The 22,534-nt window shown below is 37.6% G+C and overlaps 1 protein-coding gene across 3 annotated transcripts in view; it reads left to right on the top strand.

Moving 5' to 3' along the window:
* cep112 (centrosomal protein 112) overlaps positions 1 to 22,534 on the top strand; it is a 207,319-nt gene that overhangs the window by 142,270 nt on the left and 42,515 nt on the right. For all 3 annotated transcript variants that reach the window (XM_077230618.1, XM_077230619.1, XM_077230620.1), the window contains one exon: positions 15,575 to 15,724. In XM_077230618.1, the coding sequence (XP_077086733.1) occupies positions 15,575 to 15,724 (150 nt within the window). The remainder of the gene's footprint in view (positions 1 to 15,574; positions 15,725 to 22,534) is intronic.

Genomic DNA, 22,534 nt, shown 5'->3' with positions numbered 1-22,534 from the left:
AGTGGATTGGATGGATGAGTGGATGGATGGATGGATGGATGAGTGGATGGATGGATGAGTGGATGGATGGATGGATGAGTGGATGGATGGATGAGCGGATGGATGGATGAGTGGATGGATGGATGAGTGGATTGATGGATGGATGGGTGGATGGATGAGTGGATTGGATGGATGAGTGGATGGATGAGTGGATTGGTGGATGGATGAGTGGATTGGATGGATGTTGGATGGATGAGTGGATGGATGGATGGATGGGTGAGTGGATGGATGGATGAGCGGATGGATGGATGAGTGGATGGATGGATGAGTGGATTGATGGATGGATGGGTGGATGGATGAGTGGATTGGATGGATGAGTGGATGGATGAGTGGATTGGTGGATGGATGAGTGGATTGGATGGATGTTGGATGGATGAGTGGATGGATGGATGGATGGATGAGTGGATGGATGGATGAGCGGATGGATGGATGAGTGGATGGATGGATGAGTGGATTGATGGATGGATGTATGAGTGGATTGGATGGATGGATGAGTGGATGGATGGATGGATGAGTGGATTGGATGTATGAGTGGATTGATGGATGGATGTATGAGTGGATTGGATGGATGGATTAGTGGATTGGTGGATGGATGAGTGGATTGGATGGATGAGTGGATGGATGGATGGATGGATGGATAGATAGGATGGATGGATGAGTGGATTGGTGGATGGATGGATGAGTGGATGGATGGATAGATGGATGGATGGATGAGTGGATGGATGGATGAGAGGATGGATGGATGAGTGGATGGATGTATGAGTGGATTGGATGGATGGATGAGTGGATGGATGGATGAGCGGATGGATGGATGAGCGGATGGATGGATGAGTGGATTGATGGATAGATGTATGAGTGGATTGGATGGATGGATGAGTGGATGGATGGATGGATGAGTGGATTGATGGATGGATGGATGAGTGGATTGGATGTATGGATGAGTGGATTGATGGATGTATGTATGAGTGGATTGGATGGATGGATTATTGGATTGGTGGATGGATGAGTGGATTGGATGGAGGAGTGGATGGATAGATAGGATGGTGGATGAGTGGATTGGTGGATGGATGGATGAGTGGATTGGATGGATGGATAGATGGATGAGTGGATGGATGGATGGATGGATGAGTGGATTGATGGATGGATGTATGAGTGGATTGGATGGATGGATGAGTGGATTGGATGGATGGATGAGTGGATGGATGGATTGGATGGATGAGTGGATTGAATGTATGGATGAGTGGATTGGTGGATGATGGATGAGTGGATTGGATGGATGAGTGGATTGATGGATGGATTTATGAGTGGATTGGATGGATGGATGAGTGGATTGGATGGATGGATGAGTGGATGGATGGATGGATGGATGGATGGATGGATGGATGGATAGATGGATGGATGAGTGGATTGGTGGATGGATGGATGAGTGGATTGGGGGATGGATGGATGGATTGGTGGATGGATGGATGAGTGGATTGGGGGATGGATGGATGGATGGATGGATTGGTGGATGGATGGATGAGTGGATTGGACGGATGGATGAGTGGATTGGATGGATGGATGAGTGGATTGGATGGATGAATGAGTGGATTGGATGGATGGATTGTTGGATGGATGGATGAGTGGATTGGATGGATGAATGAGTGGATTGGATGGATGGATGAGTGGATTGGTGGATGGATGGATGAGTGGATTGGGGGATGGATGAATGAGTGGATTGGATGGATGAATGAGTGGATTGGATGGATGAATGAGTGGATTGGATGGATGAATGAGTGGATTGGATGGATGGATGAGTGGATTGGTGGATGGATGGATTGGTGGATGGATGGATGAGTTGATTGGGGGATGGATGGATGAGTGGATTGGTGGATGGATGGATGAGTGGATTGGGGGATGGATGGATGAGTGGATTGGGGGATGGATGGATGGATTGGTGGATGGATGGATGGATGAGTGGATTGGATGGATGGATGAGTGGATTGGATGGATGAATGAGTGGATTGGATGGATGGATTGTTGGATGGATGGATGAGTGGATTGGATGGATGAATGAGTGGATTGGATGGATGGATGAGTGGATTGATGGATGGATGAGTGGATTGGGGGATGGATGAATGGATGGATTTTTGGATGGATGAATGAGTGGATTGGATGGATGAATGAGTGGATTGGATGGATGAATGAGTGGATTGGATGGATGGATGAGTGGATTGGTGGATGGATGGATTGGTGGATGGATGGATGAGTGGATTGGTGGATGGATGGATGAGTGGATTGGTGGATGGATGGATGAGTGGATAGGGGGATGGATGGATGGATTGGTGGAAGGATGGATGAGTGGATTGGGGGATGGATGGATGGATGAGTGGATTGGATGGATGGGTGAGTGGATTGGATGGATGAATGAGTGGATTGGATGGATGGATTGTTGGATGGATGGATGGATGAGTGGATTGGATGGATGAATGAGTGGATTGGATGGATGGATGAGTGGATTGGATGGATGGATGAGTGGATGGATGGATGGATTGGTGGATGGATGGATGGATGGATGGATGGATTGGTGGATGGATGGATGAGTGGATTGGATGGATAGACTGGATGGATTGTATTTATTTATTTATTTTGGATTTTATTAGAAAATGTTTAAATAAAATATTGAAAGAATAATGGCAGAAATTGCGGTATGTTAACCAAAGGATTAATCGACTGATCAGAACATGATCAGACTAATCGATTAGAAGCTGATCTAAATATTGATTTTGAAGATGTTAAGAAGTTTTGAGAATATGGTTGAGATGGTGAATAAGAATGTACTGAGATATGATGATGATAGTGATGATGTGAAAAAGCATCTGCTCATATTGAACCCTTCCAAGCTCCAACAGATAACGAAATATGCTTTATTTCATACGTTTAAAATTGTTATTAAAATATCAAGAGAGTTTTATACTATTTACTATTAATTAACTGTCATTTCACAATGGTATTATACTGGGACAGGCACACAAATACCTAATAAAATATCAGAAAGAGTCAAATCAAAGAATCCAAAAACAAATGTGTGTGTATGGTGAGGAGAGGACATGAAACTTATATATATAATTTGTTTTCTATTTAATTAAAAAAAAATTTAATCCACCAAAATAAGCTATTGTCTGTAGTGATCTACGTCCAGTTACAGTTATGAGTGTCTTGTTAAACCGGAGTGTGAAAGTTTCTTCCTCAACTCTGTTTTCTTCATAAATCACGTGTGTGTGTGTGTGTGTGTGTGTGTGTGTGTGTGTGTGTGTGTGTGTGTGTGTGTGTGTGTGTGTGTGTGTGTGTGTGTGTGTGTGTGTGTGTGTGTGTGTGTGTGTGTGTCCGAGCGCTTATCTCTCCTCTCATGTGTGTTACGGAGGCCATGTGTTAAACATTAGATGTAATCTGCTCAGATTCTACGCCATTACACCGGCTTCAGGTTCAGAAGAATAAGCTTCGTTCTTCTCGCGAGCTGAACTCCACACACACTGTAGATGTTGTACAAACGAACAGTGTGAGCCTGTCATAATTGCCTCTCATTACCTCAGTCCCAGCTCACACACTCGCTCTTCTTCACTTCTCTCCACAACACAGAGCGCTGAATGTCAGGGTGACAAGCAGATGTTGTGTGAAAACACAGGCCTATTAAATTACACAATGATTCCACATCAAAAGAACACACTTCGAGTGTGTGAGAAAAAGAGTTCACAGGCGCTTTTCCCCATTTCTAAATAACCTCTACGAGGACCACTGATGATTAATTCCTTTTTTCTGAGGCACAAAATTGGCATTCACTGGATAAACATAGTTTTTCCTCTCTCTTGTTTCCCACTTGCATTTGGTGGGAACACGTCTTTGTTTACACATTACACATTAAATGCACCAAACAACTTCTTCCTCTTGTTAGAAATCATATGGAAGCTTGTTTCTGCCACAGAGTAAAAAATAAAAAAGTTAATTGCGACCTTTTTAGCTCACAATTCTGACTTTTTTTCTTACATCTCGCAATTTTTACTTTTAATCTCATAATTGCATGATATGGAGTCGCAATTGCGAGTTATAAAGTTATATTTGCGTGATATAAAGTTGCAATTACGAGTTATAAAGTCATATTTGCGTGATATAAAGTCATAATTGCGTGATATAAAGTCACAATTGCAAGTTATAAAGTCATATTTGTGTGATATAAAATCGCAATTGCGAGTTATAGTCATATTTGTGATATAGTCGCAATTGCTAGTTATAAAGTCATATTTGCGTGATATAAAGTTGCAATTGCGAGTTATAAAGTCATATTTGCGTGATATAAAGTTGCAATTGCAAGTTATAAAGTCATATTTGTGTGATATAAAATCGCAATTGCGAGTTATAGTCATATTTGTGATATAGTCGCAATTGCTAGTTATAAAGTCATATTTGCGTGATATAAAGTTGCAATTGCGAGTTATAAAGTCATATTTGCGTGATATAAAGTTGCAATTGCGAATTATAGTCATTTGTGTGATATAAAGTCGCAATTGCGAGTTTTAAAGTCATAATTACGTGATATAAAGTCGCAATTGTGAGTGATAAAGTCATATTTGCGTGATATAAAGTCGCAATTGCGAAATATAGTTATATTTGCGTTATATAAAGTTCCAATTGCGAGTTATAAAGTCATAACCTGGAATAAGGACTGTAAAAAGGACTGTAAAAAGATGGACTAATGAAGCAGAGCAGAATCTACAGGCCTGCTTTGATTGCACTGATTGGACTGTTTTTGAAGCTGCTACCAATGATCTGGATGAGCTCACAGATACTGTAACATCATATATAAGTTTCTGTGAGGATACATGCATTCCTACCAGGACATTCTTATCATTCACTAATGATAAACCATGGTTTACTGGGAAACTCAAACACCTTCGTCATGCCAAAGAGGATGCTTACAGAAGTGGGGATAAAATCTTGTATAACCAGGCCAGAAACAGATTGACAAAGGAGATCAGAGTTGCTAAAAGGAACTACTCTGATAAACTGAAAAAACAGTTTTCATCCAACGACCCATCATCAGTCTGGAATGGCCTGAGGAACATTACCAACTACAAGTCACCATCCCCTCGATCTGTGGACAATCAACACCTGGCTGACGATTTAAATTCATTTTACTGCCGGTTTGAAAAGCCCTCATTCACACCACACACCCGGTCTGATCTGCACTTCACACATTCAGCATCACCTCCTGTTCTCCAATTATCACTCCCCCCTCCTGCCATCCAACCTGAGCTTAAGGTCTGTGTGGAGGACGTGAGCCGAGTCTTCAAAAAACAGAAGACTAGGAAAGCCTCAGGCCCAGACGGCATCTCATCTGCTTGTTTAAAAGCCTGCGCTGACCAACTGGCCCCGGTCTTCACGCAGATCTTCAACAGATCATTGGAGCAGTGTGAAGTTCCCTGCTGCTTCAAACGCTCCACTATCATTCCTGTCCCCAAAAAACCCAAAATCACTGGACTTAATGACTACAGACCTGTCGCTCTCACGTCTGTGGTCATGAAGTCGTTTGAAAGACTGGTGTTGGCCCACCTGAAGGACATCACTGGACCCCTGCTGGATCCCTTTCAGTTTGCTTACAGAGCAAACAGGTCTGTGGATGATGCAGTCAACATGGGACTCCATTATATCCTGCAACATCTCGACAGACCAGGGACTTATGCAAGGATCCTCTTTGTGGACTTCAGTTCGGCCTTCAATACCATCATGCCTGGTCTTCTCACAGCCAAACTGACCCAGCTCTCCATACCATCCTCGATCTGTCAGTGGATCACCAGCTTCCTGACGGACCGGCAGCAGCGAGTGAGACTGGGGAAACACACATCCAAGACACTCACAATCAGCACTGGTGCTCCCCAAGGGTGCGTTCTCTCCCCACTGCTCTTCTCCCTGTACACTAATGACTGCACTTCTAAAGACCCCACTGTCAAGCTCCTGAAATTTGCAGACGACACCACTGTCATCGGTCTCATCCGAAACGGTGACGAGTCTGCTTACAGACTGGAGGTTGAACAGCTGGCTGCCTGGTGCAGTTATAACAACCTTGAGCTGAACACGCTCAAAACAGTGGAGATGATCGTGGACTTCAGGAGGAACAGCTCAGCACTCCTCCCACTCACCATCATGAACAGCACTGTGGAAGCAGTGGAGTCATTCAGGTTCCTGGGCACTATCATCTCTCAGGACCTGAAGTGGGACAATCACATTGACTCCACTGTGAAAAAGGCCCAGCAGAGACTGTACTTCCTTCGCCAGCTGAGGAAGTTCAACCTGCCACAGGATCTGCTGATTCAGTTCTACTCAGCCGTCATTGAGTCTGTCTTGTGCGCTTCCATCACTGTCTGGTTTGGTTCAGATACCAAATCAGACATCAGGAGACTACAACGGACAGTCCGGACTGCGGAGAGGATTATTGGTGCCCCCCTGCCAAACCTCCAGGACCTGTACTCTTCCAGAGTGAGGAAGAGAGCAGGTAAAATCATCACAGACTCCACTCACCCTGGAAACCACCTGTTTGAACTGTTACCGTCAAGACGGAGACTCAGATCACTGGCCACAAGAACATCTCGGCACAGGAACAGTTTCTTCCCACAGGCCATTTCCCTCCTGAACAGTTAACACTCCTCCCAAGGCATATGCCTGTAAGTGCAATACTCCCACTGTTTAGTGCAATATCCCACAACTCAGGTGATACTTATATGTAGATTTATTTATTTATAATATTCAAAACACTGTAAATAGGTTCATAATCTGTAAATCTGAAAATGTCTATTCTGACTAAACCCAACTGTGATAGTTTTATTCTCATATATTTATATTTTTATTTTTTATTCTTATAATTTGTAGTATTATGTTTCATGTTGTATTTGTATACGTCCACTGGAAGCCTCAGTACCAAAACAAATTCCTTGTGTGTGCAAGCACACTTGGCAATAAAGCTCTTTCTGATTCTGATTCTGATAATTGCGTGATATAAAGTTGCAATTTTGAGTTATAAAGTCATATTTGCGTGATATAGAGTTGCAATTGCGAGTTATAAAGTTATATTTGCGTGATATAAAGTTGCAATTGCGAGTTATAAAGTCATATTTGTGTGATATAAAGTCATATTTGTGTGATATAGTCGCAATTGCGAGTTATAAAGTCATATTTGCGTGATTTAAAGTTGCAATTGCGAATTATAGTCATTTGTGTGATATAAAGTCGCAATTGCGAGTTTTAAAGTCATAATTGCGTGATATAAAGTCGCAATTGTGAGTTATAGTTATATTTGCGTGATATAAAGTTGCAATTGCGAGTTATAAAGTCATACTTGTGTGATATAAAGTCGCAATTGCGAGTTATAAAGTCATATTTGCGTGATATAAAGTCGCAACTGTGTTAGTCAAAATTGTGAGATATAAACCCGCAATTGCCCCTCCACAAAGACCCGCCCCCTAGTTACTGTTGCTATGTCCGACAACCTACGCCGCTCTCACGCACACACCATGTTCTCATGCAGTGAAAAATACATCGCGGATCAGAGAGGAGACTGACAATACGCTGACAGACAGGACAGACCAGGTTATTTTTCGGTTACTTTTGATATTAAACATATTAAACAAAGTCTCACCTTTCAAATTTGGTCATTTTTTAAAAGAAATTTAAACAATAAATACCGTTTTGTGGCTCTTTAATGTGTCGTGACAGATCGCTGTAGAGCCTCAGTTAAAGCTGCTCGTGAACCGATCATCTCTTCCTTCTAGTTCATTTATAGCATCAAATAAACATGAATGAACAAGAAGGAATGTCGTTTTAACCGAGGAAAGGCGTCAGTATATTCAGTTTTTCAAGTTCAAATCCTCCCATGTTAATCTACTAACTCTCCTGACTGCTTTGTCGGACAAAATGGCGGATGGCGAAGTATGATTGGTCAGATCACCTGTCAATCAAGCTCCCTGCGGAGGTTCAATTGCGAGAAATAAACCTGCAATTCAGAATTGCATGTTTATATCTCAAAATTCTGACTTTATAACACACAATTATGTTCTAAAGTCAGAATTGCATGATATAAAGTCCCAATTGCATGTTATAAAGTCAGAATTGTTAGTTGTAAACTCTAAATTGCAAGAAAAAGTCAGAATTGCAAGTTTATTTCTCGCAATTTTGAGTTTATATCTCGCAATTCTGACTTTATATCTCACAATTCTGACTTTATATCTCACAATTCTGACTTTATATCTCACAATTGTGAGATAAAAAGTCGCAATTATCTTGTAAAATGTTTTATTCTGTGGCGGAAACAAGCGTCCGTAGAATCGTTTGCGCAACTGGACAAAAACAGAAACAGGGTTCTTATTGTATTGGATTTATTTATTTTTATTATCTGGTTTATATTAGCAGGTATCATTTAAAAATGTTTGACAGTGTTGCATTTATTATAATTTATTGCACTAATGGCATTTTTATGTTTAATGCAGGTGTTGAGGGTTTCCATTTTTTTAAATAATATGACGAATCTAAAACAAAATTTTATTTGTGCCAATTTTTATTCTATTTTAGTTAATTTTGTAGTCATGAAAATGTCATTTCTGAGCCCCTGGTCACTATATTCAATATAAAAGAAGAGCAAATTTCACCTTTTGTTTTCCACGGTAGAAAGAAAGAAAAAAAGAATAGCATGTTTTGGCATAAAATAATGACAGATTTTCTGCACTATTCCCTCGTGACTATTTGGCCTTGCAAGAATCCAGTTGCTGTAGCGTCCCATAATGCATTGCAAGGTTGTATAGACAAGTGTCCTTTGAACTTCTGAAGCGCACACTATCAACAGGCGTCTCTCAGATGTGCCTAAAGCTGGGGAATCGCATGTGAAATGCGGCAATTAAATCCATACCGCGCCATACATGCTTATGACTGCAGCGTCTTTAATTAGCATTGGGTAAATCCAGCTCTTCATTCACTGACCTTTAATCTCGCTGGTGTTTGAAGCGCTCGGCTAATGATGAGGAACACAAGGTGTTGTCCAAGAGCTCTGCTTCCTACAGTAGATCTGCTTTCATCACCACTAGCGTATGGGTACGTGTGCTTGAGGATTATTATGCATGCGCATATGAAATCAGTACAGCTCTGAGATTTACACGTTTCACTGTTTCAGCTGTACACGCAACAAACAAGTCAAGTCAGCTTTATTTATAGAGCGCTCTGTACAATATAGATCGTTTCAAAAGCAGCTTTACAGAGATAGCAGGAAAATAATTCAAAACTATTTTGTTTGCAGAAGAAAATAGTGTCACAGTCCAGCTTAAGTAAGTTCAAGTTGATGGTTCGTTTTTGTTGTAAAAAAGTTATTATTTTAGGTAATTTATATATATATATATATATATATATATATATATATATATATATATATATATATATATATATATATATATATATATATATATATATATATATACATATATATATATATATATAGCCGCTCTGGAGAAGCTCAGTTCACTCCTCATATAATGGTGTCAATGCAGGAGATCAATAATATTGTTGTATATTAAATGAAAACTTTAGTATTCTGTAAAACAGGTTTAGCCTCTTTTCTATGTTCTTTGTTATACAGAGGCGTAGTTACTAGTTAATTTTACTGTTTGAACTTAGATATTGTGGTGTCAGTTTAGTAACACACTACTTGTTAATTGGCTAAAGTAATCTGAGCAAGTGACATGTCACCCCCGAAATCTGCTCCAATTTGTCCAAGATGAAATAATTTTGTTGATTCTATTTTAATGAATCATCACGTGTGTTTTTTTTTCTCATTTCTGGCCCCTTTAAATCAGAGATATGTTATTTTCTTTCATAGTGATCAGGCCATTTTTGCCAAGTGGACAATAAAACAGAGAAAAAAAAATTCTGTAGAATCTTAACCCAGAATATCATAATCCTTTGCAACACACACATCACTACATTGTAACATGTTAACTTTATCAAACAAATAGCAATACCCTGACAGAATATAATTTATTATGATATTCTGAATATAGTTTTTTTTTTGTTAGTTTTGCAAAAGCAATTAAAACACTTTTTGTAAAAGTAAAGGTTTTACTTTATTTCACCATTTTTTGATGACAGTGAGTTCTGATGTGAAGTTTGCTAAGTTTAATAGCATATCATCATAGTGTTTACTATAATTAACGTTTTGTGTGCGTTGATAGGGTTGTGCGATATCATAATTTAGATTGTGAACAATTAAAATGTTTCTGCAATCTGCTTTTAAAGAAAGATTGTAGTGTCGTGCTACAGTGCACATACAATGTACATTTTAGGGTTATTGGAGTTATTCGCCATCACTTAAGTTTATTATTTGTATGCGTTTTAGAGCCTTGCTTTTTTATTTGGCATGCTGTTCTGACATGCGTTTTTCTTGCACACTAAAAGCCTGTTTTGTGTCTTGTTGAGCTTAAACTGTCTAATACATACAAGATTTACATAAACATAAAAAGTCAGTGAACGTAAAGATGTCTCTGTGTATTAGATCAGTGCATTTGGTCTTAAAGTGACAGCAGCCTAATAAACCTCTGTCATTAATGTTAATCAAACTGCAAAATACTTACTGTACTAGCTTAAATAAGAAATCAATGTATATTTAATTTAATGAAGTGAAGTTTTTTACTTGAATGCTACTGTTAAATAGCTTAAATGTGACCTATTCTTTGGAATTTGCATATTTGTTCTTATTTTTTACTACAAAGATGAACTAATGAAGTAAAATAAAGTGAAATCAGATTTTGGCCCACCTCTACTTTGGCCTAAATAGTCCGTCATTCTCTTTTCTTTTCTTTTTTGTATCGTGATCCTGTCTGAAAAATATATTTTTGCCACATCGCCCACCGATACATTGATCCATCGTTTCTGATGATTCCCCAGTGTCTTATTATATCACTGAAGCTTTCAGTTTGCTCTCATATATGTTGTTTTGTTTTTGCGCATATCAATAATTCAGTCATCAATCAGAAAGATGTCGTCACTTTAACACCTCATAGCTGCAGTATAACATTTCCACCAATCTAAAGACAGGCTTTAAACTGAGAGACGGCCTGCTGGAGCCATTAACGGCGAAAATTCCCCAAATATCAAGAGCGAGGAATAACAATCAAGGGATGAGTGTGTCCCTGCAGGCAAACGAATCTGTATAGCCAAATAATTATTACCATGAGAACTTATGTTACCATAATAATGGGGCGTTTGCTGCTTTCATGTGGTTCGCCCACTGACAAAATAAGCCTAATCTCTCCCTCTGTGTCCGCTCCAAGAGATCACTCCCAACTCCTACACAATCAACGGATTCCAGTAAAACAGCTCCGAACGAACATTTATGCACAATAAACAATTATCAGTCTAGCCCTGAGCTTCAGTGCGGGGCTAGACTGATAATGTAGCAATGTATTCAGTTGTAGCAGAAAAGGGCCAGTTTTTCTCATTTCCATCTCGCTAGAGCTTCATTAAACTCTCCTCAGTCTGAGTTCAGTGTGTGAAATGTGCAGTGGCTACGCAGGGATGGTCATTTGGGATTTGAGCTGTACGGTTCTCATTTTGGGCCCAAAAAACACTGATTCTGACAGGACTCTGGGAAGGCTAGAGGCTAGACCTTGACAGAGACAGATTTTAACAGCCGTTAAGTGTGTTTACACGGGCAACAAAACTGTAACCATTCAAATCTGTTCGTTATTAAAAGCCAATAACACATTGCATGAGATTTCATAGTTTTCTTCTCTGGTCTTGACATCGAATCGTAATCAAAGTAAGCTGAGAATGCAAATAAGTTAGAGTAATGGGCGTAACACTTTTTTTTAATTATAGATATATTGCCTTTCGCAATACACATCGTTTTAAATCAGCTTTACAGAGAAACATGATGTTAATATTTATAATATCTTATCATGCCTCTCACGTTAGCTTTTGAATCATACATGAGTGTCGAGGTACCGTTATCACAGGTATCAGATGTTTTGGGTGTTTTTAAGAGTCTGAGAGTAGATATTTTGCATATTCTTTATTTATAGTTATATTTTAATGTATTATTTTTTGTGTAGGACTATGGTCAACATTGTTGTATTATTATGTGCTTTATAAATAAATTGGAAAATTGGGATGCCTTATAGTGTCAATTAGCCGATGATAGAGCTGGGCGATAATACAGTCTAGATTTAGCAATTAATATTAAAAAATATTGCCTTACGCGAGCGAGCATACTGTATGCATGCAGAAAAGGTTGGATGTACTTATATATTCAGCTTTATATAAAGAGCTATATGATAGTTACATTTTTTCCAATGAAATACAATAATCAAGCAGCCGAGATTTGCTATGTATTGCAAAAGAACAGATTAAGGCATGAACATGACCTCAATCACTGGCGTTCATTAGGCATAATCAGTGTAGTTTTGTTTGCTCGTCAGTTAACTAAAAGTTAGCAATTGAACGTTTTTCGGTAGTGTGTCAATAAGTACACTGTACAAAATGATCGTGATTTTAACGGTAAAAGACTGTAAAAATGCTACAGTGAAAAACTGTTAATTGGTTAACAGAAAGTTTCCTTGCTGCATACGGTAAATAACTGTGATCGATCTAACGGTACATTTAATGTAGGGGGGAGAGCGGGGGGAAAGTACCATTTTTCAGAAAAACATCTTTTTAAAATATATTGTTTTAGACAGAGCTATATTTTTGCTGTGGTCAATAACTCACAAGTATGGTCTATCAATACCAGGTGGTATTTTGTACAAATGTCGACTGACTTAAGTATAATTTCACTTAGAACATACGTTGCCTATTGTTACTTTTGACCCCGTAAGTAGGGACGAAAGTAACACACAGGTGGGTCAAAAGTAACAGAACAATACAAGCTAGATTTTTTTGTGTTACTCTTGTTTTCATCAAATATACCTGACTATGACTTTGTTAATATGTAACTGCAAACATATTTTGTCCTTTAACTTTGCAACAACAAAAAAATGTAAATTACATTTTCATTTTAAATTTCAGTTTCATCATATGTTTCAAAGACAGTACAAACTTGATTTGATTAGAATATCTTTTTATTGGCAATGTCAAAGCATTTTATAAAACATTCAACCGTATGAACAATATGAAAATGTAACGAAATTAGCATAAAATAATCAAAATTCAAACTGTGCATAAAAACATCTGGATGGAAACACTGCAAATTCATTGGTGGAGTTGAAAAAGATTTGGTCTGTATGTAATGTATGTATGGCTAACCTAAATGTGAGGGTGACATACCGAAATCAGCTGTTCCTCAACGTTCCTCCAGTGAAACCTAGAAACAAAACCAGCAAAGAAATAAAAACCAAACAAAAAAGAACATAAAAAAGGCATTAGCCTAGGCCTACTCATGGTCACAGTTGTGACAGATATAATGTTCTGCACCCTCAGTGCATGCTTCATGTGACCAGAGCTGGCAAAAGAGACACTGAACCCACACTTCCCCAAGCAAGGATGAGCTGAATGTTTCTTCACACTAGACATTCCTCATCCTTGTCTGAGGAAACTGTGGGTGCAGTGTTTGTGGGTGCAGTGTTTCGAGTGTGAGGTGTGAGGAGCCTTTTCTTTGGAGCAGACGGCTTCTTCTGGATCCTCTTCTGTTGCTCCTCCTCCAGAGCTGCCAGTCCTTTCCCCCCATCTTGATGGCATCCCATCCACTCGGATATTTGCACCAATATCTGCTGGCCAACTCATGTGCAAATCTGCGCACCTAAAACAGTTTAAAAAAAATGTTTAGAGGGACATTGTTTATGACATAAGATAAAATAAGACTTTACTGATCCTGCACTAGGGATTTTTACATGTTACAGCAGCTTTACAGACAGTGGAAAATTTAAATGTAATGTCAATAAAAAATTAAAAAATAAAAAATAAATATACATATATATATATATATATATGAAATGAAAATCTACTCAAAGATTATACAAATCTAAGAATACCTTAAACTAGTTCTAGTAAAAGCAGTGTAAGTGAGCTGCATCTTGAGTGTTTTTACTGTAGGCTACAACACTGACCTCCTTAGGAGACAGGCCAAAATAAATATCAGCTGCCCTCTTAATGTAAACCTCCAGCTTCCTCTCTTGGTCCACAGAGAAGACTTTGGAGTGTGACCTGTACCCTGGTGGTCTAGTCTTCTCCCTACTGTTTTCTGCCCTTCTCCTGCAGTATCGGAGCAAAGTGACATGGCATATTTCATGCGACTTTGCAGCTGCCCTGAGACTCATTTTCCTGACAGATATGTCCAGAAACGCCCTCTCATATGTCTGGCTGAATTAGACCTCTGTCTGTCTTTCTGACCCTCACTCTTGGCATATTCTGTTGGTATAATATGACATAAACATTTTTTTATACACTCTGCAACACAGAGAAAACCACCTCATTAGCGGCGGGACGAAAGTAACAAGTGTTACTTTCGTCCCGACTGGAACTCCTGACATTTAAACCCGAATTACTTGTATACTGAAAAACTCTGAGGGCAAGGCAATCTTGTCTGTGTGTGTTGCAGCACTAAATAACCCGTGGATTGATCATTAATGTGACACATGAAAAGAGAAAAACAACTTGTAAATAGAAAAAAAGTACCGCTTCAGTAATTTACTTACCGTACTCGGAAACAGCTTTCCGGACCTATCCGCGGGAAACAATGATGAAATCACGTGATATTTAGCGGCTCCGTCACTGGCTGCGTGCTGAATCTGCTGTCATAGCTTGAAACGCAAATGTAATCAGGGCTCAGAGAAAATCGCTTTGTTACTTTCGTCCCGTGTTACTTTCGCCCCGGTACTCCCCTAATTTTACTGTAAAATACCATTTTTGAAAGTGAAAAAGACCACTCGTATTATTTACTGTGAAAAGTTCTGGCAACCACAGCTGCCGTTTTTTTACCGTAAAAATTACAGTTTATTTTTTACAGTGTAGCGTAAAATTATGTTTTTTGCGCAACCCAAACAGTCAGAAACAATTCTTCAATGTCCTTTCTTAGTGGTGTTTTCTAGTCAATAACTTTTTGGGGAGAAAAATAAGTTACCTACCATCTGTTTTCAGTCATTTACATGTAAATGAGTCAACTCACCTTTAGAGCCTACATTCAGTACGAGTAAAATACTTCAGTACTCTTAAAATCAGATTCCCTGAGACTTTTACTCAAGTCGTATTGGAATTGGTGACTTTTCTTGTAATCTGTACTTTACTCAAGTATGTTTTGTTCAGGTCCTCTTTACACCTTAGAGCCGACTGATTATGCAACACCGGCAACTGAATTGAGATCTTGGCCTTCAAAGACATTGCTGAATACTTTGACTCCAGCTGGTCAAGCATTAAATTAAGCAGAATCCATTATCTGATTAATTAACTCAGACCCCGAGGAGCTTTACTGATCTGTGTTCTCTCAGGAGCCTCTCTGAACGAGTGTGTGTGTGTGTGTGTGTGTGTGTGTCCACAGGTGATCGCTGAGCTGCAGACGTCTCTAAACAAGCTCAAGGAAGACAGCCGACAGATCCAGCAGAGCCTAGAGACACAGATACAGGAGGAGCAGAGCCGCTGGGACCAGGAGAGGACACGACTCAACAGAGACGCTGACCAGGCCAACAAGGTCAGCTAACACAAATACAACATGTGATAGTCATTCATGTGAAACAGGATTTTTGCTCATCTTTTACTAAAAGATCAAATTAATTTGATGCATACTGTAAGCATACAGACACATTTATTGAACGTGAATCTTCATTATTACGACAATAAGATATGTCTGTGACATTTGTCGTTCTGATATTGAAATAGGCGGTTTGTGACCTCTATTGTAACTAGGGCGACCACCATCAAACAAACCAAATGTGGGACGATTATACGTTTGTGTGGGACAATGTGGAACATGTTACCAACACTAAAACATAACCTGAAACTGTTATATGATGTTTATCTAACGTAATAAAAACATTTGTATTCTGCCTTTCAGCTGATAAAAATTCGTTGTTATTTAGTCCCTTCCAGAAAACAGCATTACATCACAATGTAACATAACATGTCTTTATTTTAGGCTACATGACATTTAAATTCAACGTCACTGAGCCAGCAGACATCATGCAGATCACTATTTTTGAAACATTTCTGACCAAGTCCAACAAAAATCCAACAAAATAAATAATGAACAAATAAAATATAAACCAACATGAATTTAGATAATTGACAGTCTTAAATATTAAGAATATATTAAACCAAAAACATTTTTTTTAGAAAGGATGTGAATTAAAACAACCACAGCAGGAAACAAGTTGATAAATTCTGTTAAATTAAAAATTTAATTTACCGAATTATCTGTTTTGTCAGTTTTCTGACAGAAACACAGGGAATGAAGCACCGCTCCACATTTTGATTGACAGCATCACAACCCACTAGTGACCGTGTTTACTCCTGTTCTTTCAACCATTGGACAGGATTTTAAAAAGGGCTGTTGTATTTGTACTTCAGACGAAGCGCTGTTAAATATAGGTTAAAAAATACGCCGCAAAAAGAATAAATAAAATGCTTTCTCAAAAAGGCAAAAGAACGCATGCACGTTTTCTTAATGATAATTAAAAACCAACAGACTGATGAAAATGCGGGACATTTTCTCAATATGCGACGTGCGGGACAAGGGGTGAAAATGCTGTGCGGTTGACGGGTGCTCGACCTTATTGTAACTGCTGTATTTTTGCATTTTCATAAGCGCCACCTACTGTCTGCAGGGTTCATACAAGGTGCTTAAAGTACTTGAATGTGACTTTTTTTTTTTTGTCCTCGTAACCCCTTGAAAACAGTCATATTTATGAAAAGGCACTTGAAAAGTGCATGAATTATTGGAAGAAGAAAAAAATATGCGAAATTATTGTTACATTTTATTAACAAAACAATCTTTTCATGTAAAATGAACACTGCAGCCCGTCTGATATAGATATAGAGCCATTTCACATGGCTATGAGTGTAATATTGCTCTTATAAATATCTAAATGATACAGCTTTCATTCTTCAGGTCAATCATATATTCATGGGAGAGGAAAAAACAGTTTGAACATTTTTATCTATCTATTTACCTTTTTTATAATTTGAAAGATAATAAAGATATTGTTTGATAGGTGATATCGCTGGTTGTAGTCCTTGAAAACCAAAAAAGTAGTGCTTGAATAATTCTTGAAAGTCCTGGAATTACATTTTACAGTATCAGTATGAACCAGTATGAAAGTCAGGGAGTGAGTTTGGGTAAATCATTATCTTGATGGTCCACTTTAGTCATTATACTGACTATAAGTAATTTTGTAATTAACTACATGTCAACTTATTCTACTAACTCTAAACTAACAGTCTACCTATGAGACTCTGAGAGTTAGTAGAACGTCTAAAGTTGACTATCGAAATAAAGTGTTACCTAGATTTGCTTTTTCATTCAGCCCATCTGCCGTTTTTTTCACACCAATTATATATATATATATATATATATATATATATATATATATAGACATAGATATATATAATATTTTTAGTTTGAGTTTATTTGTTAGGAACAATATACAAGTACACCAAATCCTTCTAACCAGAAGATGCTTAATCATATATATCTTTATATACCTGTAGTCCCTAATGAAAAAAATACCATGCCAAGAACCTTTTGACTAAGATGTTTATTAGTTTCAGTGACATTTATTCATTTATTCTAATTTAGTTTTTAATTTTACTCATCAAACTCTCTGTTGAGTCTGTTTTTGGGAACATCTTTGGTGATCAATATTTTTTTTCGGAAATGCAAACAATTAAAGATATTGAAATTTCAACTTCATTTGGTTTTTATGTTGTTTAAGTTGGCTTTAAGAAAATTAACATGACTATTTGTAAAAGGAAATTTGATTGTTGAAGTAGTTTTTAAAAGAGGTAAATTATCTTTACGATTTCACATGGGTTTGATTCAGATTCAATTAGATGGTCAGTTTACACCCATGGTGCAATTACCCACTAACTTGGATCAACTTACCCCTAACCTGGGGTATTTAAAACTATTTTATATATATATATATATATAGAAGCCATATTTTTAGAACTGGTCATTTAAAATAATAGTAAACATCCTGAAATTACTTAAGATACTTTCATTGTACTTCTGCCTAATATTCTCTTATCTTGAGAATCACATAAGAAAAAAAAATGGCTCATCTTACCCCACTCTCCCCCATATACACATACATGGTTTATCGTTTTATAAAGCGTTTTGTTTTTGCCAAAATGTCTATTTTTTGAACTGTAAAGACATTTAAAAAATAGATTTGTTGGCTGCCTAAACAAAATGTAGTTCTATTTCTATTATCAGAAAAGTTTTAACGGCTGATTCCAAGAAATCAGTCTTTTCGCCGACATTCAGACGTTTGGCTAGGGTGCTGTAACTCAATTCATATGCAAAGAGGTTAGCCATTCACATTTACATGTGGAAGTCTTAAAGGTACAGTAGCCTGTTTAATTCTAAGGGTCAGGGAGACGATAGAAAACACACATGAAAAACATAAAAAAAAATGTAATTGGTGAAACCCTCACTAGCATTGAAAGAGGACTTCAGATGCAACATATTTTCATATAAGATGCAGATGAAATGAGATGAAAGTGTGACAGCCTTAACAAAGAGGCTTCTTTAGATTCTGTGTTGACCAATCCATCATGGCAGACTGAGTGTTTTCAGCTCTTTGTGTGTGTAACAACTGAAACAACTGCGCACAAAAGGCCTCCAACATGGCTTTTTGCATGACAGAGGTGGCGGAGTCTGGTCTGCTGCTTTTATTGAGTAGACATGACTTTGCTGTCCTTTGTGGAGCTTACAAAGAGGTTTTGGGATCGTGGCCGATTGGAGTGTGTGGTGTTTTTACGAGGGTTTTGAAGCTTTGAACTGCTCAGTTTTCAGAAGCGCTTTGTGTTCAGGGTCAGGCTTTCCTGGACTCTCCCAAACATTGACTACGTTGTGTGTCATAAACATTATAAGCACATGCTGTAATATAAGCTGTGTTCAGAATTCAATACATAGTGCATTTTAGAAAACAATAGTGTGTGAAATAGTATGCAGCAGTAAACTTATTTATTTATTCATTTATTTTTATTTGTGTTGGTGCTGCCGCTGATCCAGATAGAGCCGGTATCATGTACAGTATAAGTATGAAACAGCTTCACAAACACTCTTTCAACCCAAAAAATAGTTTTTTCTGCGTTACAGTCATTTCAAATTATCACAGAAGAACTGGGATAAAAGTTTACCTCTTGGATATAAACACTTATGTCTGCGGTAGAGTTGAAAATAAAGCAAATCACCTTTTTAAAGTAACTCAGTGCTTCAAATAACGACTGTATCGATTGTTACACCAGTAGGTGGCGACAAGTAGCCGTTAAAAATGCATGCGTCATTGAAATAGATTTGTTCAAAAGACACTGGTTCATCCAGTAATGAAACAAGTGAAGTCTTTATGAGTGAGTCATTGACTCATTCATTCAAGAGATTTGTTCAAAAGACGCTGGTTCATCCAGTAATGAATCAACTGAAGTCTTTATGAGTGAGTCATTGAATCATTCACTCAAAAGATTCAATTCAAAAACACCAATTCATCCAGTAATGAAACAAGTGAAGTCTTTTTGAGTGAGTCATTGAATCATTCATTCAAGAGATTTGTTCAAAAGACACTGGTTCATCCAGTAATGAAACAAGTGAAGTCTTTATGAGTGAGTCATTGAATCATTCACTCAAAAGATTCAATTCAAAAACACCAATTCATCCAGTAATGAAACAAGTGAAGTCTTTTTGAGTGAGTCATTGAATCATTCATTCAAGAGATTTGTTCAAAAGACACTGGTCTATCCAGTAATGAAATAAGTGAAGTCTTTATGAGTGAACCATTGAATCATTCATTTAAGAGATTTGTTCAAAAGACACTGGTTCATCCTGTAATGAAACAAGTGAGTCTTTTTATGAGTGAGTCATTGAATCATTCATTCAAGAGATTTGTTCAAAAGACACTGGTTCATCCAGTAATGAAACAAGTGAAGTCTTTATGAGTGAGTCATTATTTGATAGTTTTTTTAAAATAATTCATACAGATTAGTTAAACATTTTAAATAGACTGCAGCAATTAACGTTTTGTCAGAACCGCTAGTAAATTACATGCTATTTTGTTGTCTGTTCAGAATCAATAAAGAACCGTGATCTCAGATTCTCAATTTAACCCAGAATCGTGCAGCTCAAATAGATAAATAGTAAATTGCTATTTACTTCATAATACTTGTTTTCTGTAGACGTAAGTGCAGTAGCCCTCAAAAGTCCATCAAGAAGCAAGACACACATATATACCTGAGACTCACTACTAATACTACCATGAAGTAAGTCGTGCCTTTCAAATAGAGCGCGGTGGTCAAGACAAGTTAAAGCTATAAAAAATTACAAGTGATGCAGTTTATATTGTAAAATAAACCTTATTTCAAGCATTTAACCAAAAACCCATTGACTCCGGGAAGTGCTAAAATGCTTGTTTTGGCCTACAAAAATAAAAACGCCAAACGCATTGTCAAATTTTATTGCTGATTTAAAAAATGTAATTGAAATGTGAGGTTTGTGAAGTAGTTATTTAATTACACTGTAGATATTAGCTGTAGTTGCCAGAGTGCAAGATGGCCGCCGAGTTAACCAACTTCTACTTGTGTTCTAGCAAGTTAAACTGTAAATAGCATGGATCTGTTCATACTTAATTTCTAGTCCATACTCTTTAGTTTATGATCAAAAGCTCCAGTTTAATCCGAGTTTGGTCAGTATGAATAAGTTCTGTCAGAAGGGATAGACACTGAAATGATGTGCTAGTATGGAAACGCTAGCAGCTGCTGAAAGCTTCACATGAGCTCATGAAGAAATCTGTCCAGACTTGTGTGTTTCCCACAGTCTGCTGATCGTTAAGAGTACATGTACAATGTCAGTGTGTGTGAAAACACTCTCAGCACTTCACTGAAACGACTAACGTTTAAAAACATGGTGTCTTAGCACCTGTTTTTTAAAGGATTACCGGTCGTGGTGACGTGTGCATCACTTCTCCAATCATTTAGTCCACATCTCAACATCTAATCGTACATCTCAATAATCTCAGCTACACAAAATGAACGCAGAAATCTGTGGCTCCTTTCATTGCATCGCATCATCAGTGACCTCATAGTGTCGATTACAGTGTACAAATTACCGTAATCATTTTGATTCATCCCTCAGTTTGTATAAACAAATGAAAATTGCCACTGATAAAAATGATTCTGTGGTGAAGTAAATGCTACCGAGAAAAAAAAGAGGAAAAGTTAGGTCAGGCAAGAAAAAAAAGTAAAACCTATATTTGTACTCAATTCAAGCTTGTAGAAATTAAAGTGTAAATATCTAAACTTTTCTAATACTGTTGTTCCCATCATGCACCGGGGCATACATAATTAATAAGGTTGATTTTTAATTCACTTGTTTCCCAGCTGTGTTTACACTGTTTTATCATTGCTTTTGTTGATAGGTTTGGCAACTTGCCATTTTTTGACATCTGGATTAATTTTCTACTTAAAATTCTCAAAAACGATCAATCGAATGTCATTGTGTGTTGAGTTCTCTGTGTTTAGGTGCCATGCAACTGCTTATACAGTGTGGGATCTATTGTATTATTTACTTAGATGTGTCTAAGGTAAGCATACACTTTAAAAGTGTGGTTTAATTCAGTTTAATTCAGTGATATAGGCTAGTGTGGAAGTAAAAAGTTAAATTTAGTTATATTTACTTAAACTTAGTTAAGTAGATGTTACTTAATTCTATGTGTGAAATTAAACAAATTAATATATTTAAGTAATATTTACTTATAAATGTTGTGTCAATTAATGAATGTTAAGTTTAATAGTAAGTAGATTTTACTTGATAATAACCGCTAAGTTGTGCAGAGCTGTAGCAGTAAAATCTACTTAAAATGTGTCCTACAAGTTAATTTTAAGTGAAAGTAATGCTGTCTTTAGAGCAAAATGCTAAAAAAACAAACCGTTTTAGAAACGCATCTAGAAGACTTTTTGTGGAAAATGTCAGATAAGTGCAACAGAGTCACTTACTAACTTCATGTTATATATTCAAAATTCCTGTTATGACCGTGTAAAACCAGGAAGAAGAGTCGCTTTGAACCCGCTCTCTCGTTATGAGTGTGTTTCGGTTGATCTATGAGTTTTACACACACAGTTCAGCTGATATTAGGGACATAATGGAGTCATAATGGTATTGTAGTCCAGTTACTGTGTGTGTGTGTGTGTGTGTGTGTGTGTGTGTGTGTGTGTGTGTGTGTGTGTGTGTGTGTGTGTGTGTGTGTGTGTGTGTGTGTGTGTGTGTGTGTGTGTGTGTGTGTGTGTGTGT

This window comes from Siphateles boraxobius, unplaced genomic scaffold (genome assembly GCF_051911475.1).
Source record: "Siphateles boraxobius isolate OS27281-9 unplaced genomic scaffold, OSU_SipBor_1 15, whole genome shotgun sequence".
In the NCBI taxonomy this organism is placed as follows: domain Eukaryota; kingdom Metazoa; phylum Chordata; class Actinopteri; order Cypriniformes; family Leuciscidae; genus Siphateles; species Siphateles boraxobius.
The sequence above is the reverse complement of the archived record's forward strand: the minus strand, read 5'-3'. Positions and strand labels throughout refer to the sequence as shown.